This window comes from Fusarium solani (assembly GCF_023522795.1).
Source record: "Fusarium solani strain SB1 chromosome Unknown bctg00000015, whole genome shotgun sequence".
NCBI lineage: Eukaryota > Fungi > Ascomycota > Sordariomycetes > Hypocreales > Nectriaceae > Fusarium > Fusarium solani.
In genome coordinates, this window is record NW_027072143.1 from 609,411 (window position 1) to 624,623 (window position 15,213).

General features: G+C 50.7%; 4 protein-coding genes across 4 annotated transcripts; 2 read left to right on the plus strand and 2 right to left on the minus strand.

Annotated features, from left to right (window-relative positions):
- Positions 1-1,761: 1,761 nt before the first annotated feature.
- MRS44_018150 (uncharacterized protein) lies at positions 1,762-3,483 on the plus strand (the record flags this gene model as incomplete). The annotated part of the gene is made up of 4 exons (XM_065616350.1): positions 1,762-1,955; positions 1,994-2,167; positions 2,569-3,244; positions 3,427-3,483. The coding sequence occupies 4 exons, from the start codon at positions 1,762-1,764 to the stop codon at positions 3,481-3,483; spliced, it is 1,101 nt and encodes a 366-aa protein (XP_065472422.1).
- Positions 3,484-4,256: 773 nt separating this feature from the next.
- Positions 4,257-5,819, minus strand: MRS44_018151 (uncharacterized protein; the record flags this gene model as incomplete). Its single annotated transcript, XM_046279014.2, has 5 exons — positions 4,257-4,423; positions 4,485-5,007; positions 5,064-5,294; positions 5,351-5,562; positions 5,627-5,819. 5 exons carry the CDS (start codon positions 5,817-5,819, stop codon positions 4,257-4,259), a joined length of 1,326 nt encoding a protein of 441 aa, XP_046125802.2.
- Positions 5,820-5,996: 177 nt separating this feature from the next.
- MRS44_018152 (uncharacterized protein) lies at positions 5,997-7,358 on the minus strand (the record flags this gene model as incomplete). Its single annotated transcript, XM_065616351.1, has 3 exons — positions 5,997-6,187; positions 6,279-6,733; positions 6,805-7,358. 3 exons carry the CDS (start codon positions 7,356-7,358, stop codon positions 5,997-5,999), a joined length of 1,200 nt encoding a protein of 399 aa, XP_065472423.1.
- A 6,066-nt stretch (positions 7,359-13,424) lies between these two features.
- Positions 13,425-14,771, plus strand: MRS44_018153 (uncharacterized protein; the record flags this gene model as incomplete). The annotated part of the gene is made up of 2 exons (XM_065616352.1): positions 13,425-13,507; positions 13,571-14,771. 2 exons carry the CDS (start codon positions 13,425-13,427, stop codon positions 14,769-14,771), a joined length of 1,284 nt encoding a protein of 427 aa, XP_065472424.1.
- Between the last annotated feature and the right edge of the window lie 442 nt (positions 14,772-15,213).

The window sequence follows — 15,213 nt, forward strand, 5'->3', positions numbered from 1 at the left end:
AAGGTGACAATGATGAGCCTGAGATGCATCTCACCGGTGAGCTTTTTATGGGGTTTACGTTTCCAAGGTGCTTGTAATCCATATATCTGATGTACTGGCTTCTAGGGAGTCAATGGTTGAATGTTGAGCAGGGTTAGCAACGGCTTATCGTTGCCACACGTCCCATCCTCCTCCTCATATCTCGATGGCGAGGGGGGAATGCATGGGACTATTCTAGGGCATGACTTTTGCATGATGACCGGTGCACAATTCTAGTAGAGGAGGCACTGGATTTCGGTTGATGAAACATGACGGAGGAATTGGATTCGACCGGCGTCAGACAGGCCTGGTTGAGAGAGCCTTTATGTAGGAGTAGATGGTTGCAATCTCGCAGATGAAAGTGACAGTTGCTTGGCATTTAGTAATAGGTTGCTATGCTCAAAGTTGTCATACGGGAAATTGGAGGGACACTGACCCAAACAAAGTTGGTGGGTGCAGAACCTTAATCTCCAATACTCCAATAGAATTAAACCAGATCAACTCGCTAGCACGTATATACAGGGTTGTTATTGGTAGTGACCCTAAGTAACTCTCGGTACCTAGTTGCTTCTGATTACCCCACGTGGACCATCTTTGTCACCTACTTAGTTAATTATGCCGCTGGGTTATTATGGCACTTAGGCATGCTCTTGTGCGGGAGCTCTGTGTCTGCAGCTACGCCTTCGTTGGATGGCGCTGGATGAACCCTTGACTTTGGGTTGCGGGTTGCGGGGTCTGGCTTTTGTCCAAAAGCGGTTCGCAGACGGGCTTAGCTGCATTAAGCACAGTTGGTACTGCCATTGAGCCAAGCGTTGGCCCTAGCCCCACATGATCCAACGGGTAATGTGTTGAATATGTGGGGTGTCACGTGTGGGTCAAGGATCTTAAGATTAAAAGCAGGTCCTACAGGGGCAGATACTCAAGGAGAACACGAACACAACACGAATACACTGATTCAACCAATGGACCGAATACACGTACTGTCTGACATAATGCTGCATGCCCAAACCAGGTCTTATTAGAGGTCTTGACGAGGCAAATTGGCTAGGAAAGGATTCGTGTACATCCAGGCTTCTCTAGCTTGGCTTTCTAGGATTTTGTGTTCCTTGAATTCCTCTACGCTACCCAAGTCGTTATCTCGCCATCCACCAGCCAGCACCCCGTTCAAGCTGTCAACCGGTTCGATGCCGCCCTGTGTGGGCGGGCAGCCAGCCTCGGAAGAAAGAGCTACGTCTTCAGTGCGCCACTAGCAAAACCTCGAGCATCAGATTTGTTGTTGAATTGCGCAGTGATGCTGGGTGTGATTGATAAACTCAAGGTTGTTATTGTTACTGTCATGGTGAGAGCTCCCTAGGGGTTTATATCCCATGCGATTCCATCTAGGGCTTTCCACTTTCAATCTAGGACTTTCTGATGTGACCCTGAAGTGAGGGGGAAGCTCCCAATTATTCCAACATGGACTTCACCCAATCGGCACGCTGTCATGGCGGTTACAGCTCATTTTCTTGACCGCGTAGGCAAGCACCAGTCGCGTCTACTAGCACTTCGACGCCAGCTCGGGTGTCACAGCGGGGAAAATCTTGCGGTGACGCTTGGGCGAGTTGTGCGTGAGTGGAAGATAGAGGATCGAGTCGGAACAGTGATCTCAGACAACGCATCTTCGAACGACACCTGCCTTCTGAACTTCTACGGAGATCTTGACGCAGAAATGGGCCCGACGGATATTCGGGCGAGACTTACCTCATGATCTCTCGAGCGCTCGTCAAGCAGGGAGATATTAGGGCGTTCTTGGTTCATCCAGAAGTGGAGAAATGGCTACCCGAGGCCGACATGTTAAAGGGGAATGACTGGAGGCTCTTGGCAGAAATCAAGCATATCCTTGAGCCGTTCCATCTGCAGACTATGAGAATGCAGGGGTGGGGTTCCGAGGGAGGTAGGTAAGTGCTTCCGAAGGCCCAAAAATCCACTTTTCCAGTCAAATTTTTGCACATGGGCCCATCGCCAACATCGTCAAGATGGCTAACCCCGACGATTCCTCGTCGGTATCGAGCCTGACGCCCAGCCAGTCAGCCAGTCAGTCTTCCGGCTCTCTCACAAACATCCGCACGCCAGTGGTGGCGCCTTTTCAGTTCTTCGCCGAGCTCGCAGTGTAAAGAGCGTCAATCGTCGGCAATTCAAAGGTTACACAACCTGATGAGCTGGATCAGAAGATCTCCGCAGCGGAGAGAGCGGTTTCTCGACCTCACCTACGGAAAGCTTACGGAGGAGGAGCTCCTTGAATTCGGCGCTCTAGAACCTTCGCGACCTTGGCGGGTTGATGGTAAAGCAGGACAACGATACGAGATGGAACTCTTTCCTCGCCTCTGCAGAGAGAGCGATGAAGTTAAAAGATCCGATCGAGGTTTTCCAGAGGAGGGCGCTTCAAGAGAGGGACGCCAAACGCCGCCTCCCAGCGTAATACGTATTGCATGACGACGACTGGTCTTTCCTCGCGATCGCGATTGAAATACTCATGCCTTGTTAACGGCTCACGAAGCTATTCGAAAGCAGGGCGCCTCATTTCGCGGAAGTAGCGGCTTCGTTATACTATCTCCTCAACCACTTCCGCGAGAAGAAAAAGGTCTACGCCAACGGACTTGTCAATCAAGAAATAACCGGCCCTGAATATGCCGGCCGCTCCATATTCATCGGTGATGAAGTTCCGGCTCTGCGACCGACCACACCGCTGGAATCCCAATCGCAGCGACCGCAGCGCGAAAGACGACTCCCGGAGCGATACGGAGGTTGCGCCATGAAGTTACCTGGCACGATCCGAGCCACTATTATGTGCGAATCTGGCGAATCTGGCGATTCCGAAGATCCTACTTTCTCTGACGATAGGAACCTTCACGCTTTGCGTGCTAGTCTTTCAGTAGCGATCTTTAAAATTGAGAAATACATTGCTACTCTCGACCACTCGCCTGCCTACTGGGCAGCGATGATCCTACACCCTGGCCTCAAGAAGCGATGGACTGAGAAGAACCTTGATGAAGAACATGCTCAACACGTGTTTTCCACCTTCACGAAGTTCTTCGACGACGAATACAACAAGCTTGACCTTCGAGATAACCAGCCGGTTGATCAGGCCCAGACACGTTACCTCATCGATGACAACTTCTACGATAAGCCTGAGGACTTAACACAGAAGGATGAGCTTACTTCCTACTTCTCGGGGCCGCTATTGCCTGTGAAGGACCCGTTAGAGTGGTGGCGGCAGCACCAGGATTCGTTGCCACGGCTAGCAAAAATGGCCTTCGATATACTGTCCAAGGATGCAAGCAACTCAATTCAATTCAACTTAATTCAACCCACATCAACATTTTGTCAAGGAGCCAATGGGATGTGTAGATTATATGTGGGGTGAGCTAGAATACAGATATTCCAAAGAAATCTGATGTCCGTGATGCTCTGGCTAAGGCTGGCTGACCTGGAAGTGGTCAAAAAGTACGATCGTTGTTCAAAGCCACCCCGGCCTGTGAAGGACGAGTTCGTCCAGGAAGGGATATGAGGAAGGGAGGCGCAGGGGTTAGGAGGCGGCGAACGGATTTTAATAGACGATGTGATGCCTGAAACATCGCCTCATGGCAGTACACGCTTTGTAGTGAATGGGAACGGACATGTGCGAGAGCGGGCTGCGGGAGGAAACCCAATGTAGCCTGTTCAGAAGGCCAACGCTTGTCTTTCGTGAATGAGCTGCACAGCAAGTAGTAATAGTGCTTATACAATAGGGGATGTAGCGATTCTGTCTTCCAGATCAAGGAATAGAACCTTTAAGGCAACGAAATCTGACGGCCTGGCGGAATAAACAATAGTAATATATGGGAATTCCACCACAACAGTGGGTAAAATAACATAACAAATCGGTAGTCAATGACGATATAAAACCGCTAATCAGTCAGAACCATTTTCATAGCCTTATTGGTATATTTTATCGTCGGTTTGGCGCAACAAGAATCAAGAAACGTCCTATTAAGACATTATAAAATACCCAAATGCCCTTATTCGATAGCGACACGGCGTGACGTTTCTCCAATAACGTTAGCTACGATAATTAACTGACTTGATCAAGGCTTCCGGCCGATAACAATCCTGTGCCCGACGTGCGCATTCGCCTTCACTTTTTGGGCCAGAGCCCCCTCCCCCCTCCCCGGGCACCACAACGCGTGAGAGAAGGCCGGGTGGGTGATAGATGCGCCTTACTAGGCCTGAAGCTCTCCGCTAACGAGGTTACTGGGGATGACGAGGAAGGCTAGGGCGATAATGGCGTAGAGGCCGAGAAGCATAGCGCCCTCAAGGTAGTTGGATTTGCCGTCTTGCACGGTGTACGTAACGACAAGAACGGAGACCAAAAAGACAGCGGTTTGGACTGAGGGGTAACAGGTTAACATACAAACATCCGGCACGGCTGCGGGTTGTTCTAAACCTACAAGCCTCAAAGTGAAAGCTCATATCTGAGCCAAGGGCCCAGCTGACGATGACGAGAAAAGGAGTGACGAGAAGAGAGATCTGAATGCTGGAGCCAACGGCAGCACTCATGGCCAGGTCCATCTTGTCCCGGACTGCAACGACGACGGCGGTGACATGTTCGGCGGCATTTCCGACAATGGGGATCAAAATCAAGCCAATAAAAGCCCTGCTTATGCCTGACGTCTCGACAAGGCCGTTGATACTTCCCACAAGGTAGTCGGCGCAGATGGCGACCATGATGGTGGTGACAACAAGGACGGCGACAGCGCTGAAGGTGCCCAGGCTGGGCTCCTCGGGCTCCTCGGGTTCCTCATGCCCGTTAGAGTTCTGGTTCTCGGCGTCGAAAAGGTTACTGTGAGTACGAAGCTGGAAGACGAGGTAGAGGACGTAGAGGAGAAGCAGTATGATGGCGGTTCCGCGCGAAAGAGCGAGGATGCTCCGGTCCTTGTCCCTGAAGCCGCTCTGGTCAAGGACGGCAGACAGCTATACCAACGATCAGTCAGCTTGTTCCTTGTAGAGTGGCGAAAGTTGAAACGTACGGCAGCGGGGATGATGAGCGAGGCAGACGAGAGTGCCATGAGCGAGCAGGTAGTCTGTGCTGTAGCCGAAGAAAAGACCTGCTCTGTACCGTTGCCAGTCGAACCGCGATGGATGATACCACCAAACAGGAAGCACATGCCCATCACCAGTAAAAGATTGGAGAGGATCGACCCGAGCATAGAGGCCTGGACAATGTCGATATGCTTTTCCATGAGCGCAACAATGCTGACCTGCGGTCATGGTTAGCATCTCGATTTCGACGTAGGTTTTCGCAGGCGAGGCGCACAATTAGCTCTACGGCATTTCCAAAGGTAGCATTCAGCAGGCCACCCATTGTTTCGCCCAGCTGTTGAGAGATCTCTTCGGTCGCAAACGACATGACAGCAGCGAGGGGCATGATGGCAATGAAGTTGATGGTGAAGACGGCAATGGGATTCCAGCCCAGCTTTCCGGCAGCAATGCCGACGGGGACCATAACCAGGAGGAAGTTGACATAGCCTGGAATCAAGTCAGTCGCGTCGACACCCGGAACGTGGGGTTTCAGAGTCGAGCGCAAACATACTGCTGAGGAGGGTGACCTTGGTGATGTGCCATGAGTACGCGAGATACCTCAGGGCAGAGTTCCGGCTATCGAGACCCGGTGTATATTTCGAGTCTAGGAGAAAATGCACGGTGCTCGAGCCTTGACGGAGGCTGACGCGGTCGTCACCATTGCCATGAGGAGGGACGCCAACGGGGCTAGGGGCCGACCTCATAAGGGGCGAGCTCTCACCGAGATCACCGATCGACATTGAGCGCCTGGTCTTTGTTGAAGAATGCAATATGCGATAAGCGTGAGCTGGGGCGCAGGAATATTTAGTAAACAGAGATGATTCCTATGTGTCTAAGAACAAGCAAGACAGAGAGCCACATGAACGGGAAGACTTCTCGACTTAAGTAGGGAAGCCAGAAGAGACAAAGCTGACTGGCGGGCTGGCTGGATCAGCAAGGGTATGCGAAGGTGGAGTATGCTGCGCCTCGTCCGTGATACGGAGGTCCAACTGTCGCACTCTGTCATCCGTAGGTAGCTCATAATCATAATCCTGCGGGTTACCAAGGGCCTGAAAATCGTGAGTTCTTTCACCTATTTATAGTATTCTCTCTGTCAAAATCCTCATATTAATAACCATAGCGTCGGACTATCACGGGAACTATATCCTCCAGTGCCAAGTTACATAATGCCTCTTCCGCAAGCCTATCCCTCTCGCCCTCCTCGCCGAGAAACTCGCTGCGCTCTAGAAACTGGGAAACGCAGAGTCTACCATTTGCCCTCCAGAAGTCTCGGGCCATGGAAACCGCCTTCCCACAGCCCCTGGCTAGGTATGGGGAACGAGGAAGGCATGAGTTGGGAAAGGCGGTGGCATAGATGCGTTGCCAGCGCTTTGTCTCGCCGAGATAGATTCTATCTCGTCGTTTCAACTTTGACTTTTGGTAGAAGTTGAGGCCTTGAATGGGTTGTGGATCACGAAGTTCACACGCTCTCTCCAAGATGTGGCTGTCCCGGGTGGACAATGTGTCAAAGGTCTGAGAGCAACGGGGACAGTAGGGGGGCTTCATGTGGTGGCGCCTTAGATGACGGATAACGTCTTCGATGGACCGCAGGTCGTGCTGCAGCAAGCATTGCTGGTATCTGGCCGGGTTGTAAACGTAGAATGGGCATGCCAGGTGGAAGTATCCGACCGGGGGGAGACTGCGACGAACCCGTCGATGCTGTCGTCGCCGCCGTCGCCCTCCTTCCAGTGTAATATCCGGAGTCGCTTCCGGGGGGGCAGCCTATCGTCAGGCGGTAGAACATATCGTGCGGATTTCATCCAGGCATCCAGGGAATCCAGGGCGGACTTTACAAGCTCCGGCCTTGAGCTCTGAAACCGGTGGTCGTGTGGTAAAACGTATTCTTGGGCAGCGCCTGGCGAGGGATGCTCGCTATCGCTGCACGAACTGTCGTCGGAATCGCTGCCACTGGCCGAAGAACTGCTATCTAGGTCGTTCTCGGAGCTGTACGGGTACGAGGAGCTCCGCGAACCGCGGAAACGTTGGTTCCAGGCATGGGTGCTGGGTTGCCCAGACCGCTCCTGTTTGATGCTGGCCGAGTTGGCAGGGGGCGGTGGTTGAGATGATTTGCGTATAAGGCCCGCACTGGGACCGAATGGTATTTGACAGATGGTAGATGCTGCTTGTGTGTTGGGTTCCTCCTTTGGAGTTGGTGGTTGGCTGGGGTTACACTTCCCCTGGCATAATAGAATTCGCCAGGTCATGTTCTTTGGATGAGGCTAGTGCAAGGGTTTCGTCGGGGAGAGAGGGAATGACCTTAGATTGTACCGAGCAAGGTGATCGCTCCTGGCTTTAATGGCTGATCCAGTTTTGCGCTCTGCACAAATGTGGCCGAGCAAGATCTGGCCCTCCACGCTATATCTGTGGCTTTGGAGGCCTATATTGGGCGTCGTTGTCCTGTGATCCTTGCTCAAGGCCGCAGGTGTGATCCGGTACCTAATTTGGGCACTCTCTTTGTGGGTCTCTACTGGGCAGGAGCGGCAAGGAGTCCATTTTTTGTAGTCTCATCTTGCAGCACTAGCGTCCAAATGGGGCTCGCGAACCGTCCTAAACGCGTAGTGTCCCTAGGGTTCTGTTCCTGCAGTTGCATGAAGGGTGTACCTAGCATATGCAATGATGGCTGTCGCCGCCAGATGTCGGAGCAGAGAAGTGCATCGGCTTGCCAGACATTCCGGGCGCGTGGGCACGGCTGATGGCCATGATAATGCTTCATCGTGAAAGAGGCTTGCGTGCATAATCGGCCATGAAAGGAGAGGCGCCGGGGATTGGCTTGAGATGGCTAACGTATGTCGGTTAACCGATGAGATATCGAAACTGAACAATGTCCTTTACGATCTTCGCAACCAGTTGTGGAGGTTTACGGATGAGGATTGGCAGAACCTTGCCGGGGTCGGGAAGAAGCGAAAATTGGACCTGTGAAGTTTGTCGAGCCCACCGGCATTTTCTGGGTGTTCAAGTACTGAAACCGCCATGGGTAGGTAGCGTAGTCCTGTAGGCCGACAGAGGAAAATTCTCCTCGTATGACTATGAGTAGCTACTTCAGAGGTGATCTGTAGCAATTTAACGGGAGCTGTTGGCAGAGTCTCTCGACAGTAAGGGGAAGGAAGTTAAGAGAGAAATACAAGAAAAATTGTTTATTTTATTTCTACGTTACTACAGCCTACTAGCCTCCAGGTTAGCTTTCTAGAAACAATGGTTCATATGTGGCCTGGCAGATGAATAGACATAGTTACGAGGAGTAATAAATACGAAGATGGCTTCGCATGGTTTTCAAAGGAACTCAGGAGACAATCCTGTACGTTAGCGATAGTAGTCCTTTAGGTTCACTGTCTGGCATACGTGCATGATTTAGTAGAAGAAGCTGGCTGTGAAGCAAAGCCTCGAGCTTACACAAGTAGCCCGGCTTGAGCTACCTTGTTAAGAGATAGCCACGAATGTCTGTGATGAATTGATCTTCCGTAACTAACAATATTAAATTCTACTTTCCACCCAGGTAGTGATGCTGCTAAGAACATTGAGAGTTCTTTGAATTGCCTAATTTTGCATTTAGTAATGAATGTATATCAATGATCATGCTAGTGCTAACCTGATGAGATCCGCCCTAAAATACTTGTTAGTCATGCGATCTGGTTCAACGTGGTAAGGTATGGTACCTATTCTAGACCCAGGCGTTGACATGCAACTTCAACTCATATTATGCTCCCCTTGAGCTGCTAGAGTCCTTTATCTTGCGCGAAGCTTTTTGCTTCCCTAAAACCTCCTTGGAGTAGCCTGTGGTGTGATCACAGCTTAGACAGTAGAATAGGTTCGTCGATACTTCTACTACAGGGAGTTCATCCGTAGACATAGCTTCTATCAAACATCCGCATCTAAAGCAACGAACGGATACCACAACAGCTTGAGTCTTTTTCATGGTGAGAGTAGCGAAACTGGATACATATGTTGTGATAATACTCGCCGTATGGGGGAGAGGAGAAAGGGCGTGCCTGACAGGAAGAGACGAAGAGGGAAAGAACGTGTGGAAGAGTGCGTATGTAAAAACCAAACTCGAAGTAAATCTGATGATTGTCTCTTACGGCCATGGTGAATAGATAAAATAGGCATCCCGCCTCCACCTTATCTTTAGATCAAGGGCCAAAATTGGCCCCCCTCCCCGACTCAGCTGACACTGAAGACACGACCAACAGCTGTCAGCGAAGGTATCCTTCGACATTAGACATGCCCCGAAAGTCTGCTTTCCTTCCATCCAGAACCAACGCTTAGAGAAGCCCCTTGAAATGCGTGGCCCAGTTTGGTGCTCGGGTGCTTGGCGTTGTTCAGGACGTGCGGAATGCGTCAATGATGGCAACGTTTGCCGAAGTCGCTGAGCTTCGACGTTCAAGATTGACCATTATGAAAATGTACTTATAGCCCTGAAAGAACCCGTTGGCACTGAAGTCTAGTGATTTCTATTGAACGACCTATGATCGGGACTATGACCAAAGCTAGCGCTAAGACAGAAGGAGCTCGCAGCATTACACCCCTCAATTCTACAAGATTTGTTGTTCTGATATGGAAATTCTACGACCTATTTGACCAAATTTCACGGGGTAAATTTCCCTTTCGCCAGCTGGATGTACTCTCACCAACGTTATTTCTTAATCGGACAAAGCCGATGATCCACTATCTGTCCACATCTTTGCCCCAAGGTTACAACCTCGACCTTCATTGGCTCAAGGCAGCCAAGGAGACGTATAGTAGCCTGGTTACGAGCACGAGAGCCCTCACTCTCGAACATCGAATGCCCAGCTCACCCATGGATGAAGTCATGATACTCCTTTGGATATATTGGATTTGGCAGCGCAGTTTTGCCTTGGTTCTTCGTCGCGCTACAATGTAAGTATACTAGCCGTTCCACCCCGAGACATGAGGTAACCAGTGCAAGCCCTACCGCCTCGTACCGCCCAGCACGACCCGCACCTGTTCCCTTCAGTTTCTTAGGCAACCAGGCTGGGCTTCTGGGCCTCGCCACATTCGTCATGGGACCGACCGTCGTGAGCTGTCTCGTCCTCTTTGAAACTTTGATTCGGACCTTGCAGAGGGGAAACAGGCCTATTACCTCAAGGTAGTATACCAAACCTCCCCTTCGCGGCATGCAACCTTAAACCTATGGGCTACAGACCGACCGACCGACCCGTTCTCAGTAATCTTGTGCATGAGTTGCGTAGGTAATGTGTTTCTGCGTCTTGTAAACTATGGATGCTCTCTCGTATACCCTGGCTGCCTGGGTGGCAACAATCAAGAGAGTGAAGAACATGATCCATCGGAAAGTTATCCTCATAGTCCAGGTCTAAATACGTCAGTTGTACGGGCCACTACCACACGCCCCACGCCAGAGGCTTGCACACATTCCTGGCTAATCAGGGTCGGGTATCTAATCGAATGGATTTGTCCTTCCTGCAGAAACGTAGAACCTGCTCTCTTTTTCGAGTGCCACTATTGTGCACTCAAAAGGTGTAGGGTTTGTGCCAAACCTCAACACGTTCCTAGCTCCGACACTTGAGTGTCGGGTTTCGTACACATCGGAAGAAACAAAGCTTTGATTGAGCGGACTGCTCGCAATCATACCTTCTGAGATCGGCCCGAGTACTGGGTATCGAGGTGCAATGGCAGTGGTACCTAGTCATAGCAATGGTGGGGGCTGAGGTTTTCGTACGGCATCCTTGATGACTCGATTATCGGTAACGCCCTAGAGCCCGAGTATTGTATAATCGTATTAATCGCTTGATACATGGTCGGTATTTATTAACCTTGCTAGGCCTCAAACTATTCACACTCATTAACACCGTTGTAACCCTTTATGAAGTTCACCACCCCAATGCAGAGTTGTCCACATATTGTGCACAGGAAACACAGAGTCTCGCTTGCGCTGCTATCTTGGAAATACAATGGGATCTTCCGTGCTTCTACAATCCTGTTGCACTTCCTCCGCTAGTGATGCCACCTGGTTGATGACTTGGAGGCATTTGTACAGCATTGACTCGCTCTGGCCAGCTTTTTCAGCCTCTTGCCTGAATCGCTGAGCGAGATGTTCGTACTCTGCACTCAAAGACTTTAGTTCCTTCTGCAAGCATTCTCTTCTGACCGTCTCCGCCTTCAAATTTTCTTGGACCATTTGCAGCTGGCATGTAGTATGAGCGCACAGCTCCTCACGCACCATTGCCTCGGATTCGGCGGAGAGAACGCTAGAGGCTGGCGGATAGGTCGATGCGCGATATATGCCGAGGCTCGGATGGTCGGCGCTTATAGCGGCCTTCGCAAAGGTGATTGCATGGAAGCTCTGCCCGACCTCCCGACAAAGTTCTTTGTGCGCCGTCAAGCCATGCTCACTCAAGTTTTTTGAAAAGAGATGAGCAACCTCTGCCGTATAAACCCAGGTGTACATATCACTCTGTTTGGTTACGAGCCGAACTTTCGAGGGTTCGATCGTGATGCCTGTCCGCTTTTCTTCAATAGAGTCAGCATTCAGCATACTTGTTAAGTTGTCCCGATGGAACCTGTCTTACTTATGTGGGCGGCGAGTTTCTCCCTGCATTTTTTGACGAGGTAGCGCCGTTCTTCAATTGCTTGGTTTTGGCCCAGAGTATTTATTTCCCGCTCATGGGATGTTACGGCAAGATCATCCATAATCGCAGGCTTGGATCCTTTTGGTCGATTCGCTTGGTACGTAGGCCACCGATGCTGGGCTTTTCAGGGTAACCTAAGGAAGATAAGGCGGAATGGGCAAGGCTTCGGATCTATTCGGTTGCATATTGCCTAGTTATGAATTTACTAATATGTGCTGTGTGGTCGTATATTTAACTTCGGATTGTAGGCAAATATTAGCTCTCTGGGTATTAACAAGAAGGACAAAAACTACTTAAAGCATGTTTTATTCAGCAAGGCCGGATAAGCTTTTTTTCTTTTTTTTTTTTCTTTGCCCGTTTAAGTAATCAGTCACAGTTATCCAGTCAAGAATGGAGTGTACGTATCCTAGATACAAAATTCGTCTACTGGAAACAATACAGTACTGAACGCTTACATCTTATCATATGGTTGAAAACTGTTGACAAGCAGATCACATGGCATATTTCTGACGCCGCATCTGCTTATAAAGTATCTTTTCGTACCTCAAAGTCGCCCTAATCGGTTAGATAAATACTAGCTTATCTTGAACAGGAAAATGAACGTGCTCACTACTCTACAGAATCCTCATACTCTTCTTCCAGATCTTCAACTCCTGTGCCTGGTCTGTGCAGCGAGAGCAATCTTTCGATAGTCTTGTTTTGCACGTCCCGCAGGCCCCGCATGTAGTGGATTGTCTCCTTCAGCTCGCCTAATTCTTGCCTCACCTTCCCTACCACTGTTTAGCACTACCGGTACCTACCGCATATTTTGAGTAGAAACGTGGACAAAGATTATCGTCTTAAATAGGCACTTTTAGGCTCTATAGCCGTCTTAAGGATATAGATAAATGCCCAATTCGGGCCTTGGCTAATAGCCGTCTCTTCTAGGAGTCAATATGCGTCCTGGGGTTGCAGTGCCGTGTGCCAATGGTGGTTGAGGGTTCCGCATAGCTAGTTGATCATTCTGTGTTCGGGAATTAAGCTCTGAAAGAAATAAAACGAGATTTTGGTGAATGAGACGGCCTCGGGGACGTGATCGCATATCTCGAAGGGTCTCATGAGTTTGAAAGACACTGGGATGAGCTCCTTCTGGTGCAGATAGGTAGAGGCATCCGGGTAGAAAAATGCAACAAGTCGATACCCACCACCTAGACTGCGGTTCGGAAATTTAATTACTTCTTATTTGGCTTGCTTACGCCTGAGTAATGCTCCCGGTCGAATGAGGTACCCGGCGAGTTGGTCAAGGATGAAAAGGAGGAGGAAAATAGACTGCTTCCCCATCGCCGTCTGAATATTCTCTATCTGCAGCTTGACTGCTTCTTCAACGGCCCATTCTGCGCCTGTATTGCGCGTATGGGAGCATCTACCGTCGATTCGGGACATTCGGAGTGACCCAAACATGCTGTTTGTCCATGATATCCTATGATATGCTCACCAGACGACCTTATAAGATAAGACATCGCTTGCAACTCATAACGGGTCAGAAGACTGCGTGATCTACATGGTTCTATTGCTTCTGCTTCTTTTCTCTTGCCCTTTGGCTTGATTATAACTTCGGCCGCCACCCGCAATTTTTCCACCGCTCAGCAAACCCACATCAACCAACCCCCCAAAGTCTCCTTCATCATGCTACTCATGTTACCAGAAGAGATCATATGTATAATTGCAGAGCAGTGCTCACTGAGAGATCAAGCTTCATTGACACGCTTGTGTGTCCGGCTCCATGGAATATGCAATCACATCCTGTACAGCAACGACGCTCGGAACCACAGGTGTTCTTCTGTGTTTCATGCTATAGCCTGGTGCCACGACCAGGTCCTTGCCCTGAAGACCCTCATGGCAGCCAAGGCAGGTGGGGCAGACTTCAGGCGATGCCGTGATTCCCGTAATCATCATCCCGCGTCCCTCCACCACTCCGACGCGACGCTCCATTCTCCCATCCACCTGGCAGCCAGGCGCGGACTGGACGGCATCGTCTCCTTCCTTATCGATCAAGGCATCCCCCCAGATGGACCGGAGGATGTAAAAAGAACGCCGCTCGCGGAGGCCATCTTACACAACCAAGAGTCGGCTGCCATCCTTCTAGTTCATCGAGGTGCGTCCGTCGGGCTTCAGCCTCCGCAGTTCGAGGCATACTGCGCTGCCATTCGCCAGGGCCTTGCAGAGCTCACAGAGATCATCGTAAAGGCAAAAGGCATCGATGTCAACTCTGATGTTGGGTACGGTTGCACGGGATTCCTATTGGCTGCGTACTACAGACAGAGTCGAGTTTTGCGCGTCCTCCTCGACCTCGGAGCCGAGGCGAAAGGGGCATTGCGGCATTTTAGCCAGACTCACTCGTTCGCGTCTCTTTTGTGGACCTTGGAAGCGGGTGCCGTAGCCTTGCGGAAACACCTGGGCCCCAGAGGGCTCCTTGACCTCGTCGTATCCGTCGTCATGGAACAGGCGGCGCCGATTCAGAAGAGCCAGCAGGTGGCCGCGTTGCACACTCTGCTGGATCTGTTGCAGAGAGAAAAGTCTGCCGTATATTCGGGACCCGCGCTCCCGACTGATGAGTTAGATCGCTTCCTGGATGCCCTCCTGCAGAGAGTGCTATCGGTTAATCGCGCAGACGCAGCTATCGCGTCGGCACTGTTGCAGCATGGTGCCCGCATTCGAGTGGGCATCTTCTTGCAGCTTATAGATGCCCTCAATTCATCGACCTTTTCCAAGGACACTTCGCGCTGCCTACGTCGCTATCCCAAGCTCCTTCAAAGCTTTGACTTTGTATATTCTTACTGCGTCAACCTTGCGCCCACAAAAAGGAGTTTCACGATCGACTACTTCGTCGAGAACGTACCGAATCAAGCCGTTCGACTCGTGCACGAGTTGAAGCGGCTCGATTTGCCACTTACAGCCAGGGGAATCCAGAGGATGGGTCTCAGAATAGCTAGGGAAGGGAGCCGGGAAGCGCAGTCCGGCAGTGCGGCTTAGTCTGTGTTGACTAGTTAGCTCCCGCATGACGCGACGTTCCTTGCTGCGTCTTAAGCGCGTCTAACATCTTTCTCTGGTGATACAAGTGTGCTCTTGATAGCTATTATACTTACATGCCGGTAAATGGAGGAGTTGGATGTTGACACGGGTGCACGCGAATGTGCCCGTTGTCCGGCTGCGTCTGAGGAAACAGGCTCTGCCATAGAGTCGGATCAAGAGATTTCCGAAAGACGCGGCAGGCATGGTGGTTGCGAGTCTCAAAACAGTGTGCGATGTGCTTCATCCGTCACTATCCCCATCTTGGCGCATGTTTAGCTTCGCGCGAGGACCTGCGGAGAATGCAACCAACCACTCGTCTACCACTTTCTCGCCACCACTTCGGAATAAATACCGGCGGAAACCGTCAACTCTCTGGCATGAACACAAGCAGTCTCAAAGAATT